General features: G+C 32.9%; 2 protein-coding genes and 1 pseudogene across 2 annotated transcripts; 1 reads left to right on the forward strand and 2 right to left on the reverse strand.

Annotated features, from left to right (window-relative positions):
• Positions 1-5,879: 5,879 nt before the first annotated feature.
• Positions 5,880-8,989, forward strand: LOC107778525 (transcription factor IIIA-like; annotated as a pseudogene).
• A 446-nt stretch (positions 8,990-9,435) lies between these two features.
• On the reverse strand, positions 9,436-15,158 carry LOC107778526 (short-chain dehydrogenase TIC 32, chloroplastic). Its single transcript, XM_016598802.2, has 8 exons — positions 15,015-15,158; positions 13,537-13,768; positions 13,289-13,368; positions 12,472-12,625; positions 11,833-11,911; positions 10,197-10,281; positions 9,942-9,988; positions 9,436-9,853 (listed from the first exon to the last, which is right to left on the reverse strand). Exons 1-8 carry the CDS (start codon positions 15,118-15,120, stop codon positions 9,689-9,691), a joined length of 948 nt encoding a protein of 315 aa, XP_016454288.1. The 5' UTR covers positions 15,121-15,158; the 3' UTR covers positions 9,436-9,688.
• Positions 15,159-16,857: 1,699 nt separating this feature from the next.
• LOC107778528 (probable aquaporin PIP-type pTOM75) lies at positions 16,858-20,379 on the reverse strand. Its single transcript, NM_001325260.1, is given in 4 exon segments — positions 16,858-16,953; positions 17,115-17,255; positions 18,645-18,940; positions 20,049-20,379. Coding segments are annotated over 4 exon segments (864 nt in total).
• Between the last annotated feature and the right edge of the window lie 855 nt (positions 20,380-21,234).

Consider the following 21,234-nt stretch of genomic DNA (forward strand, 5'->3'; position numbering starts at 1 on the left):
TCAGATCCCTCCCCCTTCCAGGAAAACCCTAGCGCCTCTCTAGCATCTCCATAACAGACCCCTTCTTGAAAATATCGAACCCTAGCCACGTCCCCCCTCCTCCCCCTCTCTACTTCTTCTCTCTTCTCACCTCACTCTCAACACATGATAGACACTAATCTCACACACTCATACACCTCTCTGAAAATTCACACACTCTCACAGTCATCCATCTATCAACGCAAAATTCAGAGAAGCATCTACAAAGCAAAATTTGAAATTCGGAACTCTCAACGGAGATTTAAGAAGAAAATTTCAAAAAAAAAATAAAGAATAAGGGTGAATCGTGTGAAGCTGCCATTTACTTTTTGGGTTTCTAAGGCTATTTGAAGTCGGAATAGGCTGTTGTTCATTCACAAACTGTTGTTGAGCTCCAACTTCTGATTTTGGGGCCTCTATTTGGCAATTTGCTCTTCTAGATTTGCTCTTGTGCTTAGGTATGTATTGAAACTCGATTCTATTCCAGATCTGTTCTAGCTAATATGAAGGCGAAACTATTCTTTGATTTTCGTCTGTTGTTCATTGTTTTAATTTGTTGATTTTGATTCAACGTTAGCATGAAGTAAAGTGTCATTTGTTTTAATATGAATTCATGATTGCTATGTGATTCCATTTGTTGTACTATACGGTTGCGAGCTGGTTTGACAAAGGGTTGTTGCTTTATTTGGTAGTCGGAATAGGCATAATTGTTGTTGTTGTTTAATTAAATTATCATTATTATGTACACGTAATCAAAATATGTGTTCCCGCAACTTTGGCCAAACAATCTTAATATTAATTAAGCGTGATTAATTGTGTAGACGTATGCGTGACATGATTTAGCGCCCCAAATAAAATGAATTTACACACATGTGATCCGTTTTAAAGATTAAATTCATAAATGTCATAATTAAAAGCGATAAAAGATTAAATACACATGGGTTTTAAAATGAGTAATTAATCAATTTAATTAAGCAAGGTATGATTAAAGTGATCGTGCTAAAACAACGGAATCCGGGAATGCCTAACGCTTTCCTCCATATTAACAGAATTTTGTACCCGGTCTTCTGTGTTTCGCAGACTTTAAAACATAGTCAAATTTTTTCGATTTGGTATTTAAAATGAACCGGTGACTTGGGACACTATAATGAATTTTCCAAGTGGCGACTTTAAATTAAATGAATAATCCCATTTTGAATAATGTCACTTTAATTAGAAAAATTATCCTATACATCGGGAAAAGGGAGGTGTGACAGTATGTATCACTAACGAGTTTATTCTTTCATCATGGTTGATGCTTAAGAGCCCGTTTGGACATAAGATTTTTTTTTTCGAAATTAGTGTTTGGCCATAAAATTTCCAACTTTCATTGAAGATGTATTTTGGAATTTTTCAAAAATTTGAAAAATTTCAAAAAGCTACTTTTCAAAATTTTCACTCAGATCACTCACAAAAATTCAAAAAATACCCAAAATTATATTCATGTCCAAACACAACTCTAATTTTCAAATACCATTTTCAGTTGAAATTGTTTTTTCACTTTTTTGGAATTTTACAATTCTTATGTCCAGACGCCCACTAAGTTGTACGAGTACGTTTTACATATCTTTGGTATTCCCTTAAAATTCCTAACTTTGAAATTGTTGAGCAAAAATGTGTACATTTTGGAAAAAAAGTTTCTAAAATCTAAAACTAAGCTACAAAAATATGCTAAAAAGGTATGACATGCTTCTATTATTCACACACACACTATATATATATATTAAAGCAAGAAAACTACCATATATAATTGGCATTGTGGTTAAGTCAAGTGGCATACGGAAAAAAGCCACTTGGCATTTTAGGATAAATAATTGGGAAAAACTTAATGACAATCTATATAAAGAATTCGAATTGATAATCCAATTCTAACCAATGAAATTTCCAAATGGGAACTTTGTACCATAATAAGAAAGGAGCTTATATTTAATTAAGTACTTAAAAAATTAAATTAATAGCATTGCTTTAGTATAATCAAATTAATTGAATTTTACATGTATACAAATCGAAAGCCAAGCCTCTTACAGCTTGTTTGAACGGTTGTTACTCATTATATTGTATCGTATTGTTACTTTAAATACAATGTTTGTTTTGATTACTACTTAAATTTTATTGTATCGTGTCGTTAAATCCATCGTTATATAACGACGAAATGTGCCCCTTTATGTAACGACCGATTTGGTGTGGTCGCGTAGTTACCTTATCTTTTTCTCTCAATCTCACCCTTCATTATTATTAAATAATTTTATTTTATCATTTAACCTACCTTTCTATATAATAATTTTACCCCTGTATCATAATTTTTCTTTATAATATTACAAGTTTATTCTTCATATTGCTAGTGCGTGATATCATGAAACGATGGCAAACGACACAATCTATCCAAATATTGTATTTATCAAATGATACATTACAATATAATACAGTACGATACGATCCATTATGAAACGATACGTAACAACCATCCAAACAAGCTGTTAGCATTGATTAATATTTTTGAAGAAATAAATAAAAATATTTTAGTAGTGTAAAGTTATTCCCAAACTACATTTTATATTTATACCGTTTTCACATTACACAAAGATCAAAATTACACATATGAATTTGAGCTAAATTACATAAATGGAGGTGACCATCTAATCTAAGATAGGTGATTTTATGGATGATTTTGAGTTGAATTTTATTTTCTGTATGTTTAGGAACTAGAAATCATGGAAGGACCTTTTGAGTTATGTATATTTTGAAGAAAAAATATATTATAATTTAGTTTTCAATGTGATAGTTAGTGATAATTTGAAGATAAAAGTATTTGAATATAAATATAAATTTATTTTTGCTTATGGCACGTAGAAAAGTAATAGTTATTAACAAAATCAGTAGTTTTATGATAAAATCATAAAATAAGAGGGTAGTCAAGCTTAATATTAAGTTAAGTGGCGTACTGAAAAAAATCACTTGGTATTTTTAGGACAAAATCCAAAAATATTTAGAGAGAAGATCTAATAATAAGTAAGGCAAATTAGAGTTGATCAAATTTAATTTAAAGGTATAAATCAAATAAGATTGAATACTATTTTCGTTGCAAATAGATTCAAAAGCTTTCTAAAAATAAGAATTTATATTTTAGTAATTATTTACTAACCACATAATTCATTTTCTTCCATTTCATAATTTTTTTAGAAGCATCATGTAAAAAAAACCCGATAGTTATTGTAAAAATTTTGAGACAAGATTTTTTAATAAAAAATTAGGATAAAAACACACACTTTGAAATATGAGTAATAAGCGAAAGTTACTATTGAATAACTTTTATATTTATTTGTATTGTACTATAATGTATATGGTAAAAATAAATAGTAAATGTAAACATCTCTCTCTCTATATATAAGAAATAAATTTTCCAATTTTAATTAAGCCAAGTGACAAGTTATAACAAGACAAGTGAATATTTATTAAGAAGACACTTGGAAACCTTATTAAATTAAAATTAAACTATATGTTGTATTATGCACAAATATTTCGGGAAACAAACATCTAAGCATCCCATTTATATCGGCTCTTTATAGAAAATTTTCTTTAAATAAAGTTAATTATATTTTTTAGGATTAATAAATTAAAAAACATATCGTACATATATTCTATACCTTCTTATCGCTATCTCTTCCTTAAAATTTGTCATAGAATTAATAATAATAAGATTAATCTATATATCTTATATTATTTTCTTAACCCATATCAACTCAATTCTTTTTCAAGCTTTTGAATGGAAAAACAAACAAATAAAATCTTATCCAAGCTTTTGAATAGGAAAGGAAAACTACAAGGACATAAAAAAATACCTCAAGTTTTTGGTGAAGTATAAGAAAATATAAACACATGCTCTTTTTTGTCTATTATTGAATTAAACACTTAATAAAATATATAAAATTTTATAGTAAGAAAATAATATAAGAAGATAGGATATAGATAGTGTGAGACCTAAATTAATAAATAAAATAAATAAATAATAATGCATATTATTAGTAAATTTAAATATTAATATGAGCAGTAGAATAAAAGAATGAAAGTAAATACGGGTTAGTAAATAAAATAAGCACCACTTACCTTGGATTTAGTGAAGGGGGTAGGAAAACAACAATAGGAGTTCAAAATACAATTACCATATATATTGGCATTATGGTTAAGCCAAGTAGCAAGCGATTAAAAAGCTACTTGGCAATATTAAGGAGAGTTAGTAGCTTGGGATATTGTTAACTAAGGAAAAAATCGGTTAAGAACTATATATGCAATCCATTTACTAAATTAAATTTTTTATTATTTAATTTTGAATCTTATATGTTAATAATAAAATAAAAATAATCTATATATCCTCTCTATATTTATTTTGTTAAATCAAATCATATTCAAAATTTGTCAAAAATTTTGAATTGAAAAATAAAATAAATCAAATCTTATCCAAGCTTTTGAATTGGAAAATAAAACTCCAAAGATGTAAAAAAAAAATACCTTGAAATTTTGGTAAATTATAAAGTATGGGCATATGCACTTTTATTTATGTTATATATTATTGGATTAAATACTAAATAAAATAATTATATAAAAGTTATAATAGGGGAAACTAATACAGAAAGAGGAAAATTAGAGATAGTGTGAGAGAATTTATGCTTTTAATTAATTTAAACATAAAATAATAAATAATAAATAAACATACTCAAAAAGTATTATTGATAAGAAAATTCTCTCTCACTCTCTCTCTCTCTCTATATATATATAAGCCAATATATATATATATATATATATGTGTGTGTGTGTGTGTGTGTGTGTGTGTGTATATAATAAAATAAAAATTATTTAAAATATTGGTAGATTTTTTGCAAAAATAATAAAAGGCTTATCTCTTTTTAGTTTTAATGAATTAAAAATTATAATTTAGTAACAAAAATATTACATTTTTTTTAAAAAACAAATCAACTATTATAGTAGAAAAGAATGTATGAAAAGAGAGAATAAAGATAATATGAGAATATTTATACTTTAAATCAATTAAATATGCAAAAGGTACGTAAATAGTACTCAAGAAATTTATTGAGAAATTTATACAATTAAAAATTTAAACAATAAAACATAAGTTTTAAAAAGTAAAAATATTTTTAGAGTAAGAAAAATATATCTATTTTATATTAAAAGAAATAGTGACAAAATATTAGGACAATTGACAAGTTAATAAAAAGTCACATTAGTAAAAAATAAATAATACTAAGTACTTGCTAATTTATTAAAGAATTAAATAAGAATCAAATAATTTATTTGATTACCATATGATATGTATCCTTTAAATTTATATAGATTTTATTATATTTATGCACACTGCATTACAAAATAAAATAGCAACTAAATTTTATTAAAATATATTAAATCATATTAAAATTTCATAAGATTAATACTCTATCAAAATATCCGCGCATCGCGCGGGTTTTAATACTAGTAGATTAATATACGTTAAAAAACTTGACCAAAAAACGACATATTTAATAATGTATTTGTTTTTATAAATCTAAAATATTTTTTTAGTTACTAAGAGTAGGCAACCTCCACTTCCAACCAAGAGGTTGTGAGTTCGAGTCTCCCAAGAGCAAGGTGGGAAGTTCTTGGAGGAAGTATGCTGAATTTCTATTTGGAAACAGCATCTCTATCCCAAAGATAAGGTTTGTGTACACACTAACCTACCCAGATCTCACTTAGTGGGATTATAGTGGGTTGTAGTTGTTGTTATTAAGAGCAGGAAAGAAAAATTATTTTATATAAATTTTAAGTGAGGAGGTCGAATATGTTTGAATTTGCTATTTGGTTGCAGCACACCCTTCACGGCCATCCCCGCCCCAGCACTGGCCACCGTCGTGTCATGGAGAATTGAGAATTCTACAACTCCGGTGGAAGAATCCGGCGAAGATATCATCAAACACTCTACTTTCATTCGGCCCTTTCAATTCCACAACCCAAATCCGGTGGAAGAAACCAGCAAACACAACCCCTTAATTAGGGTTTCGGCAACTATAAATCAAGGACACAAGTTCCGCAGTCGACCTGAACTAGGGTTTTTGGTGTTTTGTGGCTGTGCAGACTGCAGGTATTGGGCAAAATGGGAGAAGAGAAGAGAAGAGAGAAGTAATATTCAGAGACTTAAGACGATATTACTGTGAATTTTGTGGGATTTGCCGCTCCAAAAAGTCCCTTATATCCTCTCATATCCTCTCCCATCATCAAGTATGTGTTTCTTCTTTTCTGGATTTACGTTTTGCTTTGCATCCAATTAATAAATTTATCACTTGCTTAATAAGCTGCAAATAGATCTGACTGTTTTTGCTAGCTTTCTTGTATCCTAAAGTTGATATTGAGTAATTATTAGCTTAATTGGCCAGAAATAAAATGTGAAATACTCTAAGGATTTGTTTGGTTCACGGACTACTTATAATAGATTGTTATGCCTGGAATAAATAATACATGAATTATTATGTTTCTGGATTTCAATACTAGTACCATGCTAGTATTATTGTCTTTTTATGTGCTCTTTTTCGTTTATTGGAAAACAAGTGCTGTATTAGTAGCATAGAATTTTATGTGTATTGATTATACCTATTCATCAAACAAAACGAGCCCTTTAACGTGTGTTGTGTAATATAAATTGGGAATCATAGGTGAACATAAAATTGAAGATTTTCTTGTGGTTGAGCTTAAACTTTTAGTTATGTGTTCAGAGAGATGCTGATTTGGTTAGTCAGAGGAACGAAAACTGAAATGGGTCCTGTTTTTTTTTAATAGGATGAAATGGAGAAGCGGAAAGATGAGGCAAATGAAGATGCAAAGATAAACGAAGGCCCAAAACCGAATATTTGTGAAGAATGTGGTGTGAGCCTTCAGAAGCCTGCTCATTTGAAGCAGCATATGCAGAGTCTGCTCATTTGAAGCAGCATATGCAGAGTCATTCACTCGAGGTATCTTTTGTGTGTGTTCTTCGTTTGTGATGTTGACGAGCTCTTATTACTTTACTGGGAGTTCAGTTTTGAGGTTATAATAAGCCTTCATATTTTCTGATTTTTTTTTGTATACATTTAATGTTTAACGACTTTGCAGATTGAGGTAATTTGAGAAACATTGTGGAATTATGTGAAGGTGTGAAGCATTGGATCCCATATAAAGAACTCCAAAATGCAAGAGGCAGGTATTTTTGCTCGACTGGATCAGTATCAGGAAGGGGACCTCTTGAGAAGCTCCATCAAGTGAGCCTCAATCACGGCTTATAATCTTGGTGGTTAGAGACTCATCCCAGTTACCCCTCCTCCCAAATACAAAAAAAGCTTATTTTTTCTCTCCATTAGCATATGTGGATTTTGGTCAAGGACCTCCACAGATTGAAACATTCTTAAAATGTTTTCTTCTTGATCTTTTGCATGAATAGAGGCCATTTGTATGCCATATAGATGACTGCCAGTCCAGCTACCGTAGAAAGGATCACTTGACGAGACATCTCTTGCAGCACCAAGGGAAGTTGTTTGAGTGTCCTGTTGATGGGTGCAAACGCGCATTTAGTATCCAAGGCAACATGACTCGGCATGTCAAAGAGATGCATGACCAGCATGCCTCCCCTGAGGCCAGTCTTCCAAAGCAGTATGTCTGTGCAGAACCTTGTTGTGGGAAGGTGTTTAAATTTGCATCCAAATTAAAGAAACATGAGGATTCTCATGGCAAGTCAAACTTCAAAATTTTATTTATCTGTGAAGTATTATTGTTTATGCTTTTCTGGTGTTGAAAACTTCCAATAATGAGACCTTAAATTGCCATGTATTCATGCAGTTAAGTTGGAGACAATGGAAGCACTTTGTTTAGAGCCAGGCTGTATGAAACATTTCACAGATGAGAAGTGCCTCAAGGAACACGTGGAGAGTTGCCACCAGCATGTTGTGTGTGAAATATGTGGAACCAAGCAATTGAAGAAGAATATTAAGCGGCATCTACTTCCGCATGAAGGAGAGTCTACATCCGAGAGAATAAAATGTGAATTCCAGGATTGTCAGCACACTTTCTCCACTGTAAGACTGTTGCATTTTCTTATATGTAAATAAAGCTCCTTTCTATTAAGTGGAACAGTAGTGATAAATTTAGAAAGCAATAGCACTAACTCATTATGAGTGTGAGGAAAAATTACGTCTGCAGCAAACCAACATTGTTTTAAACTCATCCTCAGCCTGTAGTGCATCCAGTTAAGTGCATAAGAGTGAATAGTGTTCTCACTGAAATATTTGTTGCTTGAAAAACAGAAATCAAATCTTATTCAGCACGTCAAAGCTGTGCACCTGGGGGATAAACCATTCTCATGTAGCATTGCTGGTTGTGGTATGAAATTTGCCTTCAAGCATGTGAGAGATAGACATGAAAAGTCTGGCTGTCATGTTTATACTCCTGTAAGTAGAATGTATATATTGCTTGAAAGCACAAGTCATTCAGGTCTGTTTGCTTCTAATATTCGTGAGAGTGACTTGAGGCGTGTTGATTTTGTCTTGTGTAGGGTGATTTCGTAGAGGCTGACGAGCAATTCCGCTCCAGACCAAGAGGTGGTAGGAAGAGGAAGCTTCCTGTTTTCGAGGCAATTATGCGGAAAAGGATAGCACCACCCTGTGGTCTATCAAGGATCAGAATATCTCTCATGGTTACTCTCAGCAGAATCAGATGAAGAGCTGTGAGTCTATCCAGATGCTGGGTCAAATCATGGGCCAGAAATCTCATGGTTCTTCTCAGTCGAATCAGAGGATGAACTCTGATCGTCTCCTGGACAGCTAGTGTATATAAGTTTTTACTAGAAAAAAGTATACGCTGTCCATAAGTTAAATCTAGCACAATGCTTGTTCTATAATCCAATGGATAAGTATTATCTTAACCGTCGACTCTTTCCCAAGACTCCTTATCTCTTTGTTTCCTTTGATCTCGAGGTGTTTTATTAAGCATGAAGGTTAATAAAAACTAAAAAACAATCCCACACCGTGGGGTTTCGGGGGGGTGTATGCAAACATTACCCTTATCTTGAGAAGGTAGAGAGGCTCTCTAGTACTTGTTTGAGCTTTTCAGCAAAAGCCTGTTGTATCTTGTATATTGGTTCCCTGTAAGCCAGGTCTAATCCAACTTTTAAGTCATATTATAAACTTTTGAAGTTGAATTATGAATGTGGCTTCAACTTATTCATAACATGGATGGGCCAACCACTGCTCTAGTATAACACCCCCATGTGGCAGAATCGTACCAGCCGCTGCTGAGATTTCCTCCAAAGGCTATACCAAGAAGATCAAGATGCATTCTGTTCCATTTTCATTCTGAATTAAACCTCAGTGAATCCTTAAAACTATCTTGAATTGCAAGAATAGGCTCCATTTCTTGGCATAGTTGTACAAAACAAAATAAGTGATTTGGCAAAGTACGAGTATATAAAGATGGTCATCATTCTATGTTCAAAAGTCCATAAGAAGCAAAAAAAAAATTGAAAAGAAAAAAAAAAAGAACCACCAGGAGAACTTGTGAAGGACATTCGAACTATGATCACATACTGAAATTATGAATCTATAAACCAAGGTTGTCGTTGTTTCTACTGAGGCTTTGTCAAACTCAAGCTGAAATCCCAGAGTTTCTTTGCCAACTCTGTATCTCTAGCATGAGAAGTTGGTGTAGCAACATTGCTGTCTGAAAAATATTCACCGGTTATCCCCTTCACCTGAGGATGCAACGCCACATAGCACGTAGTTGCCGCTCCCTAGAATCAAGGGAGAAACATATAAGAAAACAAATGTAAAATCTTGTGGCAGACAGTTTATGTCTTATATTTGCAAGAAACTAGTCACCTGTGGAATATCTTTAATAAAGTATTTGCCAATCCAGTTAACTATGCCTGCAAGAAGTCGAAATCAAACATTAATTTTAATGTAATTTTCTTGCAACTTCAATTGAAGAGAGTTGCAACAAACCTAACTTTTATCAAACCAACCAAAACACAGATATAAGCGCAGGTGTTAATTTTTTTATACGATTGAAGGTTACGATTTCATGAGACATGCGATAAAAACAATAAGAACCGTGTTGGAAGATGAAAAAATTACCTTCAATCAAATTCTGGTGACGCATGAGGTTGGTATTTATTGCCCCTGGGTGAAGCGAATTTGCAGTTATCTCCAATCCTTCATCCTGTAAGACAAGTAGCTTTAGAGCTTATGCTTAACAAGAACAGAGATCCACTTCATCATACAGCATTCCTTCTAGGACAGGTTTAAACGTCATTTTTAAAGAAATAATAGAAACCTTCTTTCACGGAATTAACAGTGTCATAAGTGCCTAGGCATATTGAACATAAACTCATAATTTCACTGACTATAAATGTTCCCTTGGGTGGGTATGTTCCGAGTACAGTTCTATCACATGAAAGTTGCACAATATCATATATAGTGGCTCAACTAACAACAATGAAATTTCAAATAGTAAGAGTTTGCTGATCAACCTTTGGTCGCCAAACAATCAACGGTTGAGGCTTGAGATAGAAGTTGCACCTGAATTCATGATTAGTGGGTCTGAAAGTGTGGTCACGCATGGTCACTCATGTACATACTGTACCAAATTGTCCTAGGAGCCAGTTCAGGAATGGAAACTACAATTTTTTTTTTTTGCAATAACTGACCAGGTAAAACAAATATAACAAAACTAAGTAGAACTATGAGAATTCTCCTGGAAGGTTATTAAGAATACACTCGGTTCTACGCAAGTTAAACGACCAATGCAATTGGTTCACCTTGTAATTTCTAACAAGTGACTGAAGGCTGAGAAGCTACTTCAAGAAGATGCACTTCTAATGGCTCTCACCATTCCTCACACCTGCCTACAGGCTCTTCCCTTTCTACTCTATGTTTTTTTAAATCTTTTAATGGTGAAATGCAAAACTGCAAGATATCGAACACATGGCAAAACTCACATCGAACATGTGGCATTGACCTTTACTAAATGAATTTACATGATGGGTGAAATTCAAAACTGCAAGATATTGAACACATGGCAAAACTCACATCGAACATGTGGCATTGACCTTTACTAAATGAATTTACATGATGGATGAAAAATTGCCATCTACTCTTACTGAGACACAAGAACAATTTCATCATTCAAATGAGAAAACTGTCGCTTAATTGTCTGTGAACATTTCTTGGGTTGTGTCATTATTCGGAAAACAATTTCAAATTAACTGACCTTTTTGCATAAAATGATGTATAGGATACAAGATCATCTGTGATACTCCCAGGATATCAAGAATGAACCAAAATCTATTGCTAGAACTTAGCAACATGCTGCCCCAGCTTAAGGAAAGGGGCTCGAAAATAAGGGAAAGAATAATGTACTTGGATGCATGCAAGGTCTTCTTTCACGAATTACTTTAGTTCCTACACTTTGGTACCAGGATGAGGATCAATGAAAAACTAAAACTTGCACATAAATGGCGGGAACTGTTGAAATGTACATTCTTAGTAAATTAAACAATAATTCCACTTTTTTATTTATCCATATTTTAAATATTCTTAATAATAATGCCACTTTGAAACTGTCACTCGGTGAGAAGAACCTAGACATGGACATAAGATCAAATTGACATAATTAAATGTTTCCTCTGGATGTTAAAATGTTCAATTAGTTACCCGTCGCAGTCTCGCAGAATTAAAGAGAAGCTTCAATAACCAGAAGATAATAGTTTACCTTCAAACGCCTTGCAAGTTCGTTAGCATGTAGGATATTAGCAAGCTTTGATTGTCCATAAGCATACCAAGAAGTGTAACTGAAATAGACAAATAATTATCGTCAAATCTCTTGTTCAAAGAAAGATCCACTGCCAGATCCTGAATCTAATGTGCCGTGCGTGGTTCTTCATTCTGTTTTCCTGTTATAATTTGCAGTTTTATACTGCTCTACTTTCAAACAGGTTGTTAAATAAAACTGACAACTATATATTCATCAACCAACAGATGTGAAGTACAAAAACTTGAAGCATTGACAACAACATTGAATATTGCAAAACCAAGTATAGCAAGAAAATTAAAAGATAGAACAAGGAATTAATACTGTTTCAACTTTGGATTTTTCCAAAATAATCTCTACTGTCCAAAAACTTAACTTGCCACATTCTTTTTTTCTTTGATAAACAACCTAAATCCGAACTAGAAATCAGAAGTAACATATAGCCCCACTTTTAGACTCAGTCTTCAAATTAAAATTCATATTTCAGACTCTAAAACTGCTACATCTATGTTTTATCATTGAAGTTGTGCCAGTATCAAAGCAGAGATAAATTGAATACTAGTAAGAATATGAAGAGGCCAGAGGGCAACCATGAACTACCTATCTTTGTCATTGATTTTGTCAAAGCGAATTCCTTCACGGTATGTGAACTTATGTCCCATTGATGAAACATTAACAATCCTTCCTTCTTTGTGGCTCTGTTGAGCTGTATTTTTCAGGTTCTCTAGCAAAAGATTTGTCAAAAGAAAATGACCTGCACAAACAATAGTAGTCTTCTTATATTGGCGGTACTTCAACCTGAAACCATCCTATTAGTGCATAACAAGTCCAAGAGAACAAAACACACACGGCTGTACACATCTGATTGTTGACTAATAAAGCCAGGGTAACTTCAAGAAGATCAGTCTCTTTTTTATTGGTAAAACGTAATATTTTAGATAATAATTAAAAAAAAAAGAATGATCTCCCCGAAGTTAGGTGGATCATTCTTAGACTGATATCGTTAAAACACTGGTTATACAATAGGCAGCAATTTCACCTTTTATAGTCATAAAGGTTTCGACGCAACTTCTGAGTATAAAGGACTTTGTAGGTTGAAAAGTGTAGCCATAAGATACATCAAACAGAGAACCTCCCCTCTTCTAAGACACAAACACTAACTAGCCTTGGTATGGAAGCAAGAAGCTCAACTTAATGAAAAAGCTCGTCTACAAGCCAACGAATATACCTCTCACCATTATGCTATTTTCATAAAATAGTAGTAAAACAAAATGATAAAATGTCAAACCTTGAGAAAGGGTCCGTGTATTGTACCAACTACCATGTCAAGGAATGACTATGTATTGTGAAAATTCTTCATGAATGTGAATATTCAACTAAGATACTTTAAAAAGACATAAGAAATAAACTCATTTACCTAGATGATTAGTTGCAAACTGCAATTCAATGTTGTCTTGAGAAAGCATGAATGGCGGAGCCATAACCCCTGCATTATTGCTTCAAAAATAAAAGAGGTATTTAATTTCTTAATATTCATGCATTAAGGTGGAAGGCAGAGTGGACAATGTTCATTCCAAGCTATGCCAATGGACGAAACATGAATGCAGAAGTCCAATTATGACTGTGCATTGCACCCTTAAAACAGTTAAAAGACTATTTTCTTACATTAGGATGTTCAGAGGATGGCCAGAAGAGTTATACTCTGATGCAAACTTCCTAACGGATGCCACAGAACTGAGATCCAACTCCATTACATCAATTTTGGCATGAGGAATCTCTTTAAGAATACTTTCTTTAACTTCTGCGCCAGTTTTTACATTGCGAACTGCCATTACTACATGTGCGCCACGCATTGCAAGGACACGCGTTGTTTCTGCACCAATACCACTTGATGCTCCTGAAAATGAATAGTTCCATACAAAAGTAAGCCTTTGTTCAGCTTGCATTCACAAGCTAGTGAGTAATTGAGAGGCAACCATCATCCAAATTCAAAATGACCCTCTTAAATGCCCGAAAAGCAATATGAAACTCTACTGAAAAATAAACTTATTCTTGAAACCAATAGATTCTGAACTCCTGCTAGTTATGAAAAATAAAAATAAAGAAGATAAGAGGCCTTCTTCTATCATATAAAGATAGTTATTTCACACTTTCTCTAATGCGGAACATGGGATTTCAAGGGAGATAAGATGAAATAAGCTGCTAATTTCTTTTTTCAAATGGGTGGTATAAGTAGCTAACTTCAGAGATCTCTTTCTGATTTCTTCAATATGAAACAACAATAAAATCATGGATTACCCCCACTCCAAACCTCCCATGTCAGTGACAAATTACTATCTCTTGAAAATAGAAATGTCAATAGGTAAGAAACATTTCATCTTTTTTTTGATAACCGTAGTGTGCGGACGAGCTTACGCACACCTCGACTAATTTCACGGAATATCTACTACCTCCCACCAGCAACAGGTACCACGTAACTCTGTAATAAACATTTCATCTTGAACTCTGTTAAGTAGTTATCCAATGATCATTTCTTTCCATTAACATCCACTTTCAACTTCCATATATTATATCAAGAAATACAGTCAAATCAACTACACTTCAATCCTGAGCTAGTTAGACTCAGCTATATGAATCCTCTCTATCCATTTCACTTTCATTGAATATCGAACACATTCAGCAAATTTATTCAGAGGATGTTCGTATCATATTAGACTATTTTTACATAGGCCGTCACTTACCACAACCCTCCTCCTTAATCCGCGCTAAAAAAGAACCATGCTTTGGAAACTCGGATCGAGTTTATATCAACAAACACAATAAAAGGGCAGCCCGATGCACTAAGGGGTCACCACAAGGGTCTATTGCACGCAGTCATACCTGCATTTCTGCGAGAGGTTGTTTCCACGGCCTATTGCAACAATAACAAACTAAAGTAGCAGGCACAGTTCAACATATTTCCTTTCACTACAAACAATAAGTGGATAACTAATACCGTATACAGATAAGAAAATAATAGAGTCAAATGAAAAAGAAAAAAAAACTAAAAAAAGGAGATACCAAATTGATCAATCAAAACATTGGGAAAATGGGTATTGAAGAAAAACAAAAACTTCAAAAAGAAAAAAAAAAGGTGGTGGAACCTGTAACAATGGCAGTGAGGCCAGTAGCATCAATTCCTTGAGTAACTTCTTCAGCAGTAGAAGAAGCTGAAAATCCAGATCCTCCTTTTCTTCCAAAAATCCACATCTTTTTTTTTTTGCTCTGAGTTTTCTTTGGAGTGTTGACTATATATATATATATATATATATATATATATATATATATATATATATATATATATATATATATATATATATATATATATATATATATATATATATATATATATATATATATATATATATATATATATATATATATATATATATATATATATATATATATATATATATATATATATATATATATATATATATATATATATATATATATATATATTGGGCACAGAGGTATTGATAAAACCAAGAATTTTACCTATAAAACAACAAAGGAAAAAGACAATAATGATCCACTATTTGTTTTCTTTTAGAGTGGATTACTCACAAAAAATACACCACCAACTAAATATTATTATGAATAATTATAATATTTACCTTAATGTAATTATGGGTAAATCACTCTGATAATATAATCAACAACCCAATAAAATTCCACTAATTGGATTTGGGAAGGTTAGTGTGTACGCATGCCTTACCCCTGCCCGAGAGAATAGGGAGGAGTAGAGAGGTTGTTTCCGAAAAACTCTCGGCTCAAAGATAACAGAAAGACAAGAGATAATATTAGTACCACCACAGAATCTAATAATATAATCAGTATTTTTATTATTAGAGTCTTACTTTATTAAACTGAAAGGTTGAAAAAAAAAAAGTTTAACTATAAAATCGTTTAAAACGTAATTACATGTACGTACTATATTAAATGGAACTATTACGGTTGATTGTTGTCGTTCCTGTTGATGAAAATAAAGCAAGGTTCAGAAAAAATTGACTATTTAAAAAACTTACAACAAAACTATTACAGTTCCAATAATTTACAATTACAAATATGTGAAAAGCTTTTGAAATATTGAATTTAACTCCCCAAATATATTATTTTTTCCTTTTTCCTTTTTTCTTTTGGGTTGAGAGAGGAAGCCCATCAAAACCAACTTTTCTTATTTTATGGAAGACAATTTGCATGGGAGGCTGCAAGGAACACTTTTTTTTTTCCAATTCCTCATCTTTATTTTATTGGCTTTTATTTTTGAGAGCGAATATATATTTTTTAATATTATTAATAATCTACCCTCTCCTTAGCTTTCCATTTTCTACTACCTCTGGTTAGATCTCCACTATGCTCTAGTAGCAAAGGTAAGTAGATTATAACCTCCAACATATACTCGTGCATTTAATGACGGAGCCAAAATTTTAATTAAGAAAAATCAAAATATAAAAAAAAATAAACTCATCAGAAATCAAGAATATCATTATATAGTATATATACATATTTTTTTAAAAATTATTAAACTAAAAAATATAATTTTCTGACGCCACATACGTATATGTGTTATCTCCTACTAACACATATACTCAGAAACTTTGTCAACCAAAATTAGGTTTGTGACCGCTACAATTTGAACTTAATCATTGTCAACTTTGCTACCTCTACCTATTCTTTAGCATCAAATTAAATCTTAAATCCTCGAGGAAGAGTATTATCCCACACCCGGGGGGGGGGGGGAAGAGTATTAAAAGGATAAAATAAAGAACCTTCATTAATAGGGTACAGTACAACAAAACCTGATAATTTACACACATAATAGACATTTGAACACAAGAAAATCCACATTACAAATACATCAGAAGGATAGGATTAAAATTTAACCCCCCAAAAAAAGGTACAGAGTCTTGAAAATTCAGAAAGATTAAGGCTTCTTGAGGAAACTTAAGACGACTTGTGGAATGGAATGGCTCTGATGATTATTTGATGGTAAACTGCAGCAAGTGCAGCTCCAATGAATGGTCCAACCCAAAAGATCCACTGTTGAAAATCAACAAAAACAAATTACAACTTGTTAGCTATAGCTCTTTACCATGCTACAAAAAAGAAATATTGTTCTTTTTTTTTGTTACAATAACAGTGACGTTCAGACCAGCTTGAGAGAAAGAAATGTTTTTTAAGGATTTAGATCGAACACTTACGTGGTCGTCCCATGCCTGGTCTGTGTTGTAGATGATCGCAGCTCCAAGACTCCTAGCGGGGTTGATGCCAGTTCCGGTGATGGGAATGGTGGCCAAATGAACCAAGAAAACCGCGAATCCGATGGGAAGTGGTGCCAAAATCTGCAACACCATCCAAAATTTTCACAATGATGTCTTGATTTTAATGAGAAATTTAGCTTCTACACGCTGAACAATGTAAAGTTATACTGTCAAATCACCTAAAAGGTAACTACAGATGAACGACAACCCACAAGTTTTAAGTTACTAATTTGGTTAGATTGGTGGTAAGGACTCATTGTTTCATACTACAACCAAAGAGCATGACTTGTGACCCAAATCTCAACTTTTCGTGCACTAAGCTCCCTCCCGCTATGCGCGGGTCCCGGGAAGATTCAGACCACAAGGGTCTATTATATGCAGCTTTACTCTACGTCAAGAGGCTGGCTGTTTCCACAACCGGCATTCCAGCAACTTTTCTCAACTTTTCTAAGAGAAAGACAATAAATTTAAAACCCTATTGGGAGTAGATGAGAAATATTTCAAACACAACTAGGACCACAACATTCTGATATGGAGAATCACTGCATTATTTCATCTATCTAACAAAAAGAGCCAGACCTACAGTAGCTCATTCACGTGAATATCACTATCTTTAGCCAAACTCATAGGAGTAGCATATTTTTCAATGGCATGGGTCCCCGGGTCCCCTTAAGATAATACACAACACCAACTAAAAGCACTTGCTGACAAAACCAAACATGCCACATGCTAGCATGAACATTATTTTAGCTGCACCAAAAAGCAAGACCACTTGTCCTAAATAATTTACCTTTAATAATATACTGTACATTGTAAATAACTTTTACACTATATAGTAGGTACTCATGTCCTTTTTCTCAATGTTACTAATCTCACCTTTTAGATAATCTCACCTTTTAGAGATAGTTGTCGGATACAGCCTCTCGATCTTAATAGACCCCATTCCACTGATTTATAGAATATTCCACTGATTTATAGACCCCACTTATGATATTCCACTGATTTATAGACCCCACTTATGATATTCCACTGATTTATAGACCCCACTTATGATATTCCACTGATTTTTGTTGTTGTTGTCGTAGTAATATATCTTATAAATGCATAAATTCTTATTTCTCAAGTAATTATCTACACATATTATGGACGGTCAACTATAGTTATCCATAGTTATCCAAATTAAGTGTGTAAAAGTTAGCTCTATCCTAAAGCCAATCCACTCACCCACCCCCACAACTTCTGCTTCCCCCAAAAAAACTTTTCATAAAATAATTTTTCATATAAGAAAGTGGAAAAAACAGATTCAAGCAGAATTTACATCCAATTCTCTACAACCAAGGCTTACAAGTACAAGGTCAAATGGAACCTAAATCAAACAGGTAAATTTTCAAGATAAGCAATTTGATAGCACAAAGAAGTAATATTTGAACCAAAAACATGTTAATCTTAAAATTGCAATAGAAAACTTACAGGAACATGTGAGTCTCTGGCATTTCTCTTAGCATCAGTAGCAGAGAAAACAGTGTAAACAAGGACAAAAGTGCCAATAATTTCAGCACCAAGGCCATCACCTTTGGTGTAACCATGGTTAACAACATTAGCACCACCACCAAGTCTCTGGTATGGACCAACCATGAATCCCTTCACAACACCAGCACCACAAATTGCACCAAGGCATTGCATCACTATGTAGAAAATAGCCCTGGTTAAGGACAGTTTCCTTGCCAAGAACAATCCAAAGGTCACAGCTGGGTTGATGTGTCCTCCTGTTTCATTTCAAAACACAATATAGTTCAGTTTTTGAGGGGGAAAAAAAATAAACCCCATAGGTCCAAAAGCCAAACTAAAGAAGGAAAAGACTCCATCTTTTGTAATTTAGACAGAGAGTAAAACAATAACATGTTTTGAGCTTCTAAAATAGGGAAAGACTGAATCTTTTTGTGAGTAAATTCAAGAATCCATATAATTAGATGATTTATGATAACAATAAGTAACCACAAGCTCAATATGGTGAGCAAAGAAAAAAAACCACAAAATGTCAAACAATAAAAAACACAGTATTTTTTTTTTTTTTTGAGACTGGTAACTTTTCAAACACACACACACACTAAAAGTCATATTTTAGCATAAAGAGGTAAAGGTACAAGCTTGAGCAAACAAGATAAAGGGAAAACTCCATTCTTGTAATTTAGACACAGAAAGTAAACCAATAACATGTTTATAACCTCTAAAACAGGAAAAAACGATCTTTTTTTATAAATACTCAAGAATCCATTAAATTATTTAACAAAAGTATGTTGTAAGCACAAAGTAAGTAACCACAAGTTAAAATATGGTGAGCAAAAGAAAGGAAAACAAAGAGAATCAGCCACAAAAGATCACATTTTTACAGTATAAAAGTTAAAGGAACAAGCTTTAGCAAGGTAATGACTAATAAGAGGCAGTAATTTAGACACAGAAAGTAAACTAATAGTAACATGTCTTAAACTACTGAAACAGGGAAAACTGATATTTTTTTCTTAGTATCCTCAAGAATAACAACAAAAATCAGTGTAATTCTACAAAGTCGGGTCGGGTCTATGGAGGGTGGCGGGTACGCAGGCCTTAAGCCTACTTGAGTATAGAAAGACTATAGAAAGACTATTCCGATAAACCCTCGGCTCACAAAAAGACAAGCAGTAACAAAACAAGATCTTATTATGCTCAAGAATCCAAAAAATTACTTGACAAAAGTATGATGTAGAAAATAAGTAACCACAAGCTCAAATATGGTGCCACAAAAAGCTATACTAATACTATAATAAGAGTAAAGGAACAAACTTTAAGCAAGATAATGACTAAGAAACAACAAGAAATGAAAAGGAAAAAACTAACCTGAGATACCAGCAGTACAGTAAACCAAAGCAAAGATCATACCACCAAAAGCCCAAGCAACACCTTGAATACCAACTGAACTACACAGACTATCAGATCTCTTAAGACCCATAACAGTCAAGATAGTGATGTACAAAAACAAGAAAGTAGCCATAAATTCTGCAATTCCAGCTCTGTAAAATGACCATGATGATAATTCCCCTGGTTCAAACAAAGGAGCTGGTGGTGGTTCTTTGTAATCTTTGTCTGTTTGAGCAGCTGTTCCTAATGGCTGTGTTTCTCTGAATTTGTTAGCTCCAAGCTTAACATCTTCTTCTTTGTTTTCTGCCATTTGAACACTCACTAAACTTACCTTGTTTTTCTCTCTTTATTGTGCTAAGTGGATAGTACAAAAACCAAGTTTGGTGTTGAGAAAAGATAGAGTTGTGGTTGTTTTATAGTGGAGAACTCATTTATGAAGACAAATTAATTAAAGTGTTACATTCTTATTAAATTGGTCTGGTTAATTATTGAGTTGGTCGGTCTATATTTTTTTCCTAATTAGCATAAACATTCTGTCCTGACTTAATCGGTAAAGTTATGAATTTGAGCCATTAAAGTGTTACATTCTTATTAAATTGGTCTGGTTAATTATTGAGTTGGTCGGTCTATATTTTTTTCCTAATTAGCATAAACATTCTGTCCCGGCTTAATCGGTAAAGTTGATGTCAGAAGGTTATGAATTTGAGCCATGAAAACAATCTCTTGCATAAATGAAGGGTAAGACTGCATATATAGACCCTTAGAGTTCGACCCTTTCCCGAATCCCGCTTACAAAAATATAAGGTAAGACTGCATACAATAGACCTTTAGGGTCTGGCCCTTCTATGAATACCGCATAGCGAGAGCTTAGTGTACCAGACTGTCCTTTAATCTGTCATTAACATATTATGTGTTGTACACTATGGGCTAGTTTGATACGAGAAATAAGGGATAACTAATCTGTGGATTATATTTGAGATGAGTTTATCCCACGTTTGGTTAGAATAAAGTAGTACTATAACTAATATTGGAATTAGTTATTTCGGAACTGTAATATTATTTTTATTTCTATGAGAAGGTGGGATAATAATCTCAAAATAATTAATCCTAAAATAATTTATTTCCAACCAAACGACCCCGATGAGAATATTTAGTCTATTAAATA

Source organism: Nicotiana tabacum, chromosome 1 (assembly GCF_000715075.1).
Source record: "Nicotiana tabacum cultivar K326 chromosome 1, ASM71507v2, whole genome shotgun sequence".
Classification (NCBI taxonomy): domain Eukaryota; kingdom Viridiplantae; phylum Streptophyta; class Magnoliopsida; order Solanales; family Solanaceae; genus Nicotiana; species Nicotiana tabacum.

What these genes read in the sequence shown, in the direction of transcription:
- LOC107778526 (XM_016598802.2), bottom strand. Translation starts at nt 15,120, where the DNA reads ATGTGGATTTTTGGAAGAAAAGGAGGATCTGGATTTTCAGCTTCTTCT. An exon ending in GTTTGCAACTAATCATCTAG is followed by an intron (nt 12,626 to 13,288) that starts GTAAATGAGTTT and finishes TTGTTTGTGCAG; the next exon opens with GTCATTTTCTTTTGACAAAT. An exon ending in AACTTGCAAGGCGTTTGAAG is followed by an intron (nt 10,282 to 11,832) that starts GTAAACTATTAT and finishes CTTGTCTTACAG; the next exon opens with GATGAAGGATTGGAGATAAC.